At 45.2% G+C, this 10,151-nt stretch overlaps 1 protein-coding gene across 1 annotated transcript; it reads left to right on the top strand.

Moving 5' to 3' along the window:
• Window positions 1-575: 575 nt before the first annotated feature.
• On the top strand, window positions 576-9,831 carry NOB1 (NIN1 (RPN12) binding protein 1 homolog). Its single transcript, XM_043599550.1, has 9 exons — window positions 576-776; window positions 898-1,030; window positions 2,248-2,378; window positions 4,079-4,150; window positions 4,348-4,476; window positions 4,569-4,772; window positions 5,316-5,413; window positions 8,134-8,278; window positions 9,077-9,831. Exons 1-9 carry the CDS (start codon window positions 714-716, stop codon window positions 9,344-9,346), a joined length of 1,245 nt encoding a protein of 414 aa, XP_043455485.1. The 5' UTR covers window positions 576-713; the 3' UTR covers window positions 9,347-9,831.
• Window positions 9,832-10,151: the final 320 nt, after the last annotated feature.

Here is a 10,151-nt window from a genome sequence, read left to right as displayed (position 1 = left end):
ATCTCCGATTTAAAAAGGAATTTAGAAGTCATCTAATACTCCCTTTCAGTTCCGTCCAGCAAGGAATTTTTCGCTAGTAAATTACATGCCTTACTTAGGGAAGTGGACAAGGACAGCAAAGACCCCTCTAATGAAGCAGGGGTAGGTAAGTAGCAGTCAGTAGAGCATAATGGATAAGAAAGTGGCTCAGGGTCGGTTTGTCCAGGTGTCCTTTTTGTTGTGGTGGTAGTTTTTCGTCCGTTTGTTTTTTGGTAAGTAGCCTCCACGCTCAGAACCCTGAGATCTAGAGTCAGCCCCGGGTGTTACCAAATACTAGACGTGTTAGGTGGACCTAGCTGTAAAATAGTACCTATCTCTTAGGCTTGTTGTAATCATTAAATAATCTGTAGTTTATCTGTATTGACTTACTTGTAACAACGAGACTATATACAGGTTTTCCATTTAAGAGTAAAGGAGGCGCTAAAGGGTGGACGCAGAAACCTATCTCCTGGGGGGGGGGGGGGTCTCTCGAAGTTTGACCCCGCCCACACCTGGCTGGGCCGCTGGCGACGTCGCGCCTGCGTGCGGGTAGCCTTGAGCCCAGGGTATTCCTATGCCGCAGCCAGGAGGCGCCGCTAAATCATAACCGCTCCCCCGGGCTCCCAGAGGCCCTGACGGATGTAGGGGTGGAGCAGGCTCCGTGCGCAGGCGCGCTTAGGCCGCCTTCGGTCAAAATGGCGCCCGTGGAGCACGTTGTGGCCGACGCCGGGGCCTTCCTTCGCGACGCGGCTCTGCAGGTACGGGGAGATACAGAGGAGACGAAGGGGTTTGGGGCTGGCGGCCCCTAAAGTAGTGCGGGAACCCGGGCGACGCGTTGCGTGGTGTGGACGCGTGCGAGCTGGGCCTGTCTCTCCGCAGGACATCGGGAAGAACATCTACACTATTCGGGATGTAGTGAACGAGATTCGGGACAAGGCCACACGCAGGCGGCTCGCCGTCTTGCCCTACGAGCTGCGTTTCAAGGAGCCCTTCCCGGAATACGTGCGGCTGGGTGAGTGCCTCTGCCCCGCTGTTGATAGCGAAGCTGGGTCCCACTCTACAGTCTGGACCGACTCAGGTGCCAGTTGAGCTCTGGCTGTTTTATCAGCATTTGATTCAGGAATTGCACTTTTGGGGGGATTATGGGGGGAGAGCGGTTCTCTGGGTCAAGAGTCAGTCAGGCCTTGCCAGTTTCTAGCTATATACCTCTTGGTATCACTCAGACTGTCTAGGCCTCAGTTGCTTGCTCTGTAAAATGGGGAAAATAATAGCACCAACCTCAGAGGGTGCTGGGAGCATTCAGTGAGGAATATGTCACTTCGTATCTGACACTTTGTAAACATTCAAATTTGTTTGGATTAAAAAATCAGAATTTTTTCTAACATCCATTTTTGGGAGAGCGCACGTGGGGGAGGGGCAGAGAGAGGGAGCCACGGAATCTGAAACAGGCTTCAGGCTCTGAACTGTTAGCACAGAGATTGTGCGGGCTGGGGCTCCAACTCCCCAATCGTGAGATCATGACCTGAGCCAAAGTCTCAGGCTTAAGGACTGAGCCACCCAGACGCCCCCCAAAATAGGAATCCTTATAAGTTACTTAGTCTCTCTGAGGAAGTACTTCATAGGATTTCGCTTAAGAATGAAATGAAAAGCCTTTAGCACAGTGCCTCTTACATAGTAGGTACCCAGTGAATTTTAGCTGCTGTTAATACCTGCTTTTTAGGAAACATGAGCAGTATTGTTATAAAGCAGAGTTGTCACAAAGCAATCCAATAATTTTGTGTCCTCATAGACCACAACAGTTGTTGATTGAATTAATTTTTCATCCCATTTTGGAATCTGAATGCCTGCTCTATTAATCTGGATTGTTATACTTAGAATCAAAGAATTTTTGAGCTGAGAGTGAAGAGATCCTCTCTTCCAACATAATAAAGTTTAGAGAGGGAACTCATCATTTACAAACATTATGCTTTCAGTGACTTTGTATTAACTTTGTTCTCCTGTTCCTTCATCTGCATGAGATAAGGATGTCACAGTAAATCTAACTGGCATGAATTTTAGTGATAGAGAACACATGTCTCAACAATGAGTAGAATAAGACAAGAAAATGGATGAAAGTACTAAGAGGGTTTCCTTGGGATGCTGATTCTGAGTTCTTTTCTTACTTTCAGTATTGTTATTCAAGGTCATATGGCTTGTTGCTTCTAATGCAAGTTGGGACTCTCTTTACAGTGACTGAGTTTTCAAAGAAAACCGGAGACTATCCCAGCCTTTCTGCCACAGATATCCAAGTGCTGGCACTCACCTATCAGTTAGAAGCAGAATTTGTTGGGGTATCTCACCTAAAACAAGAACCAGAAAAGGTAAATCAGAAGGATTATTGGTTTTATTCCTTTTATTTTAAATTTTATTCTGGGAACTATCCCATATAACAGAAGTAGAGGGAATAGTATGGTGGACCCAGTGTCCCCATCAGTTGTCTCTGCACTTAACCAAGTCATGATCTATCATTTCATTTCTACTGACCCCCAGGCCTGAGTATTTTGAACTCAGACATTGTATTTATCAATAGACATTTCACGGTGTGTCTTTAAAGATAAATATAAAGTGTGTCTATTTAAAAACAAAGAAACAAAAAAACCCTACAAAATCCTTACACCTACACGAAATTAATAGTGTTTACATTTCCCAATTATTTTATAATTTTTTTTCAAAGTTTGTTTGGCTTAGGATCCAAATAAGATTCCTGTATTACAGTTAGCAAATCTATCTCAGTTTCTTTTACCTGTAGTTTTTAGCGAGGGATGGTTAAATTTGAAAAATGCAGGAATAGAGTGAAAGTCAACTGTATTCTTGCTGTTGTTTTAAATAGATTTCTTTCCAGAAGCAAGAAAGAAGTAGTGTGCTTGCCTTTTTTTTTTTTTTTTTTTTTTTTTTTTAAGCTCTTGCCACCTTCAAATTCTAGGTTCCTGTTGTGCTTTTAGGGACTTAATTTGCATTGGTTAAGGTTGAAGAGACTAATGGATTTGTGCCTGGGCCCTATTTGCTTTTCCCAGACCAGAAGATTTTAGAAGCTAAAGAATACTATAATAATTAATTTCATGTAGTGTTGACTACGAATTGTTTCTTTGGTTTTTTTTTTGTTTTTTTTTTTTTTGTTTCTTTGTTTTTTAATTTTTAAGTAAACTCTCTTCCCAACGTGGGGCTCGAACTCACGACCCTGATATCAAGAGTCACATGCTCCACCAACTGAGCCAGCAGGCACCCCTAAGAATTTCTTGGTATTCTGTGCCTAAAATCATCAGAGCTGCTTTGAACTCCTATTACTGTACTAGTTAGAACTGCCGTCACTTGTTTTCAACCAGGTTTAGAGTCCTCTAATCCAAAGTCTAAAAATGATGTGTAAAACAGATTTGTGTATGTCACCAGGATGTTTGGGGAAGATGGGGGTGAAGGGAATAGTTTTACATAAAGCTTGACTTTGTAACTGAGCACAGTGTGATGTGTTAGCTGGGTTTCCATGTGGCATCCATCAATTCATGATTCATAAAAATTGTTCTTTTCCTGCAACCTTCAGCAGGAGTTAGATTTTTTTTTTTTTTTTTTTTAAAGTAAGCTCTGTGCCCAATGTGGGGGCTTGAACTCACAGCCCTGAGATCAAATCTCATGCTCTGCTGACTGAGCCAGCCAGGTGCCCCAAGAGTTAGATATTTTGTATCAGAAGCTTTAAAACCGTGTCTCTTTAAAAAAGTAAAACAGTATATTTTGACCCAGCAATTCTACTCTTAGGCATTTCTCATAAGTATATAACTAAAGATACATGCAAGTTTTTTTTTAAATAATGGTGTTCATTACAGCTCTTTTTATAAGGATAAAAAAGAAATGTTCTAAAGTGATTATTTGGTACTAGTGGGATCGCTGAATAATTATTTTGTTTTCCAATTTTTCAATAATTATGGGGAAAAATATTTTGTTCTGTTTATTTTACCTTCTCTTCCATGTTGAATTTTCAAACTGTATTTCTCTGCTTAGAGCTGTCACTTAATTTCTTTTCTTTTTAAAGGTTAAAGTGAGCTCATCGAGTCAGCACCCAGAAACTCCTCTACACATTTCTGGTTTCCATCTGCCCTCAAAGGTGATTCCTTAGACAGGCCACCTTCTCGTGCCCTCCTCTACATGTCCTATTTCCACAAATCGTTTACAGTGAGCCAGACTTCCCTAGACTAATATCCTGGTTTGTCCGGCCCTGCCTTATCTGATTTGAGTCATCTGTCATTTCATCTGTAAACTTCTCAGTTTTCAGGTTTTAACATTATTACTCTTTAACCTCAGCCTAAACCCCCACGAGAAACACTCCAACATGGACACACAGCCGGTGAGCCTGAGAACCTGGAATTCACTTCCTTCATGTTCTGGAGAAACCCTTTGCCTAATATCGATCGTGAACTGCAGGAGCTCCTGGTAAGACCCCGATTTATGATCTCTGATGACAACCTGCCAACTCCTCCCTGCTGCTCCCATGAACTGGGAATTTGTGAATTCTTTTGTTTCAGATTGACAAAGGTGATAATGTTCCGAGTGAGGAGGACGAGGAGGAAGCGAATGGATTTGAAGAAAGGAAAGACGAGGACAGTGATGACGATGGGGGTGGATGGATAACTCCCAGCAACATCAAGCAGATCCAGCGGGAGTTGGAGCAGTGTGCTGTCCCCAAGGACGTGCGGGTCGGCTGTGTCACTACAGACTTTGCCATGCAGGTGGGTGGATGGGCGTTGGCTGGCCCTAGGCTTTACTGCATAACCTGATTTGGGCAGGGGTCTCTGGAGGTTCGGGGACATGTACACATCTAGTCTGTAATGCTTCTTTTCCTGGTTCTAGAAACGTTACCTGTGCTCTTTAATTATTTAGTTTTGTTTGGAGGCTAGAGAATCAGTATAACAACAAAGTTTTTTTAGTGTTTACTATTCATGATATGTTGATGGCTCTCTTCCAGTATGTTAAATATTACACATTCAGTTAGGTACTTGGAAAAAGAGATTTCCAGCTATGAAAAGAGGGTATATTTGCCTTTGACAAGATAAATGCCTCTGTTAAGAGCGATTGCTAATGAGGGGCCATTGACGTACAAGAGAAATCTAAATCTTTGTCCTAGTTTCTATGTCTTGAGAGGCATTCTAAGCTTGCTTTTCCTTAGCAAAAGCCCTTTGTGAACCAAACCAGACTGTAACTGTAATTATACACAAGTTAAAAGAAAATTTGGCTTTGCAGAGTTGAGTGCTGCTCTAACTTGTTGGTTGCAGAACGTCCTGCTTCAGATGGGGCTGCACGTGCTGGCGGTGAACGGCATGCTGGTCCGCGAGGCCCGGAGCTACATCTTACGCTGCCATGGCTGTTTCAAGTACGTGCTGAGAACCTGGACCCACTGCCTGAACTCTTTTCTTCCTGCCCTTTTTTTTTCTTTTTTTCTAACATTTGAGACAGAGAACACGCACACAGGTGTGTACCTACGTGAGTGGGGGCGGGGCGGAGAGAGACTTCCAGGCAGGCTCCAGGCTCAGTGCTGACTTTGCGCTCCGTCGCACAGCCGCAAGATCATGACCTGAGCTGAAATGAAGGGTCGGATGCTTAACCTACTAAGCCATCCAAGCACCCCTCTTCCTGTCCTTTCTACTGATTTTCTGAAGGACACCCTTGTGTATAGGTTTTTCCTCTACCTTGTCATTCCTATGTGGGCTTGGTTCAGTCTCCATCAGAGCACCCATGGGACAGAGGGCACCTGTGACCTCCCATTTTAATATTTTAGTCGTAGGATTAAGGGTGTGGATTCTGGAGCAAAGAGCTCTCCTTCTTTTATAATAAGTACTAAAATGTTTATGGATGGAAGGATGTTTGGGATTTGCCTTAAAATAATACACAAGTGGAAGAGTGGCTGGGGGTAGAATGGGACAGGATGGCCATGAACTGATAGTTGTTGAAGCTGGGTGAGGGGTACATGGGGGGGAGGGTCATTGTACTTTTTGGTCTACTTTAGATATTCTGTTTTTAAAAAGGGAATAGACTAAGATTATACAGGTTCAGATCCAGGTTTTATCTCGCACTAGCTTTGTAAAAGTTGATGCTTCAGATTCTTACATAACATTGAAAAAGCTGATTGTCATGTAAGAGTGTGGTATCTAGAACGTGTGAGGAAGTCCACTCGGGTGAGCTGTTAGTTCACTGGCCATGCTCTTCTCTCCATTTCTTTTCTGGCTCTTGATTTGGCTCTTGGGGGTGGTGGGGTGGCCAGTGTTCTCTCTCAGGATCCCAGAGACCTGGTTGGAGTGGAAGAGACTGTACTGCAGCCTGGCTGGAGAAGTGTGGCCCTGGGATCTTACACTGTGGTTTCTTACAGCCCTTTCATAGATTCACTTAGATGTGGTGGCCATCATCTGCTGGAGCCCTTCAGTGCTGAGGCCTGCATGGAAGGTTTCTGAAGCAGCCGGGTGTCTCATTGGGTCCCTAGTGCTGTTCAGCTGAGAGTAAAGTTACCTGGAGAGACCCTTGCTCGCCTGCAGGCTTCAAAACTCATGGCTTAGGGGCCCTGCCCTGCCACCACTGTGTGTAGGCTTGCCTATGGCGTGGTGAGCTACTCCTCAAAGCTGCTTGTGTATTCTTCTGAATCTTTAGTTTGAAGACGTACCAGGCTCAGGACAGGGTAAAGCTCGTTGCTTCATGAAACCTTATTTCTCCCATTGCCCTTTGTTACAAAACCCCATGTTCCTCCAGGTGAATTCTTAGCAGCTTTTAGAAATGTTCTCCATTCTTGTGAGGTTAGCCCCAGTGACTGGATAGTTTCTTACTCAGAATAATTAGTTCCCAGCACCTGTTGAGAGGTACTTGGTTTACTCTCGGAGACTTGCAGGTAAGGGATTCGGTGTCTCAGGAGAGTCACACAGTTTGTCTCCTGACCTTGGGGAACTGAGGGGGAATTCCTCAAGGACAGGTACGAGCACTGCCATCTGGTCCTTGACAGCATCAACTTCTCTTGCCAAGGTCCCCTGTTGGGGCGTGAGTGGATAGGGGAGAGGCAGGGCCTCAGGGTCTGCCATCCACACCTAACCAACTGTAGCAGCTTTCCAGGGTTTCCTGTGGAATTCATTAATACGTCCTTGGCACCTCTGGAGCCACTTCCTGGCTTAAAACCCAGGCTAACACTTCGGGGCAAGGTACAAAGAGCTGCGGCAACTCACCCCTTTACAAAGTACGCTGATGTGGGGGTGCCTGGGTGCTTCAGTCTGCTGAGCATCTGACTTCATCTCAGGTCATGGTCTCATGGTTCGTGGGTTCAAGCCCCACGTCCGGCTTTGCACTGTTAGTGCGGAGCCTGCTTTGGATTCTCTGTCTCCTTTTCTGCCCCTATTGCATGCATTCTCTCTCTCAAAAATAAACATTAAAAAATAGGAGCCTGGGTGGCTCAGTCCCAAGGATCCAGCTCTTGGTTTGGGATCAGGTCCTGATCTCACAGGTTCATGTGTTCAAGCCCCACATCAGGCTCCATGCTCACCGTGCAGGGCCTGCTTGGGATTCCCTTTCTCTGCCCCCTCCCCCAACTCACATGCTCTCTCTCTGTCTCTCTACATAAACTTAAACAAACCTAAGTGTGGTGATATTAAGAGCACTGATTGTGAAGCCAGGTTCCCTGGGCTTACTATCTGCCACTTACTAGCTCTGACCTTGAGCAAGCTCCTTATCTTGCTTCAGTTTCCCCATCTATAAAATGGAGAGAATGTCAACTTCATAGGATTGTTGTGAAGTTCAACTTGTAGAATAACGCCTGGCAGTTGAGTAAGACTTCAGTATTAATGTAGAAACATAAAAACATTCTGTCCCTTTCCGTGTTTACTCACTTGCTGCGTGTGTCCTTTCATTCCCTTTTCCTCGGGTCGTGCAGCAGCAGTCTACTGGCAGCAGCAGCAGGAGGCCAAGCGGCCATGGGCTGTGGTGTATAGGGTGCTGCTCAGCTTTGCCCCATGTTTTTTTGTTTCCTCCTCCTCTGACCCCCGTGACTCACCTTGTGCTCTGGGGAAGGGGTTTGCTGCTTGTGGCTTTAGCACGCAGCCTTTCCTTTTATGTCTTCAGGACGACGTCTGACATGAGCCGAGTGTTCTGTTCACATTGTGGAAACAAGACCCTGAAGAAGGTGTCTGTGACCGTCAGCGACGATGGAACCCTGCATATGCATTTTTCCCGCAACCCCAAGGTGCTGAATCCTCGGGGCCTCCGGGTGAGTGGCCTGTCTCCTCCCCCAGCAGCAGGGCCTGCGGTTGGAAAACCAAGATCTCTTAAGCACGAGGATCCAAATGAACAGAGAAGACCAAGAAAACCTCAGCATTTCAGTGTCCCAATTATTCTCTGACCACTTTGTTACTTTTTGGCATAAGATGCTCTGGCCCTTGTCTCATGCTGTCCCTGCTCCGGAGTCAGCCATTTCTCTACGGAACTCTGATTCTTGTTGAAGGATGGTTTTTAGAGACAAAGAGCTGACCGAGCACGGGGCGGGCTCATTGCGCTAGGGGATCATAGATTTCTCAGCCCACACTGGACCGAGATTGTAGGTCTCCATATGTGTATATAAAGGTACACATGAGTATTTACTATTACCTGTCTGTATTATAAAATAAGTTTATAAACTTCAGTTTCAACCCCACAGAGTTCATTCTAGCCCTCCCTCTTATCCTTACACCATTTTAGTATAATAATTTATTTGCTCAATTCTAAAATACGGTTTCAGAATTACTAACCCACACCACTAGGAAAATGGTAGCTGCTAACTAGAGTTCTGTGTTTATAGGCAGTTCTTCCCGTCACTAGCGGAGGGTATGTAGTCCAAATACTGCATTGGGTTTTTCCCCCTGGGAGTTGAGGTCGGGGTGAGGTGGGAAGATTCAGGTCATGTGCATAGTACATAGTAGCAGTGAACGGTACACTCCAGAGCTGTCAGTAAACTTGACCTTAACAGGATCAGACGTGTTTGCATATGGTTCCCTGTCCTTCTAATGGCCTTTCCTCTTCTTGTTCACAGTATTCACTTCCCATGCCCAAAGGGGGCAAATACGCCGTCAACCCCCATCTGACCGAGGACCAGCGCTTCCCTCAGCTGAGACTCTCCCGAAAGGCCAGGCAGAAAACCGACGTGTTTGCCCCTGACTACGTAGCTGGGGTATCTCCCTTTGCAGAAAATGACATCTCCAGCCGGTCAGCGACCCTGCAGATCCGAGACAGCACCTTGGGAGCCGGGAGGAGACGGTTAAATCCCAATGCTTCCAGAAAGAAGTTTGTGAAGAAGAGGTGAAGTGCAAGTTCCTGGGGCAAACAGGATCGCCGCTGCAGCTGCTGAGGCGCTCAGGTGCCTCATTTCCCTGGCTGTCCAGCTCCAGAACCATCTGGATGCAAACAGCGGGACTGACCTCCACAGTGTTGTTTCCTGACCCTCGGGGATGGGTCGGGTTTGTGGTGACACTGGGCTGTCCCTTGGCCTGTGAGCATCCGGAGAGCTGGGATTCCTGCTGTGCTGAGGGGAGTTTGATGAAAACACAAGCAACGGTGCCATGGAGCACATCTTCAACTTCCAAAGAAAGGAACTTCCAAGTGAAAGTATTTCTCTAATAAACATGGTTACAAGCTTTGGTGCCTTTGATTAAGTAGGCCAAATGTTTGCTTCTTAGGTAATTTGAAGGCTAACACTTAAGCTGTATACCCAGTATCAAACATTTAGATTTATTTTTTTGCAAGAAAATGTACTAAATTTGCTACAATAAAACTAAGAGCTTTCTCTTACTCGGAAGCACTGTAGTCATTCAAGAAAATTCAGTACAGTGAGCTGCTAGAAGCTAACACCCACATTCACTTACTTTGCCTTGTTTACTTTTGCTCTTCGAGTACACCGAGTATCTCCCAGGGAAAGGATGTTCTTTTGCATAAATTCAAGAACTTTACCACTGATAAATTACTATTACTGATGTGAAACATAACTCACATTTTTCCAATTGTCCCACTGTCCATATCATTTCTCCCCAGTTGTTGACATTTTTAATAATACAAACTAGGTTTTAAAATGTCCCTCCATTTGAGTTGGACAGATTGTCGTCTCCTAAATT

The sequence above is a fragment of the Prionailurus bengalensis genome, chromosome E2 (genome assembly GCF_016509475.1).
Source record: "Prionailurus bengalensis isolate Pbe53 chromosome E2, Fcat_Pben_1.1_paternal_pri, whole genome shotgun sequence".
Classification (NCBI taxonomy): domain Eukaryota; kingdom Metazoa; phylum Chordata; class Mammalia; order Carnivora; family Felidae; genus Prionailurus; species Prionailurus bengalensis.
This window is presented reverse-complemented; position numbering and strand designations above follow the sequence as displayed.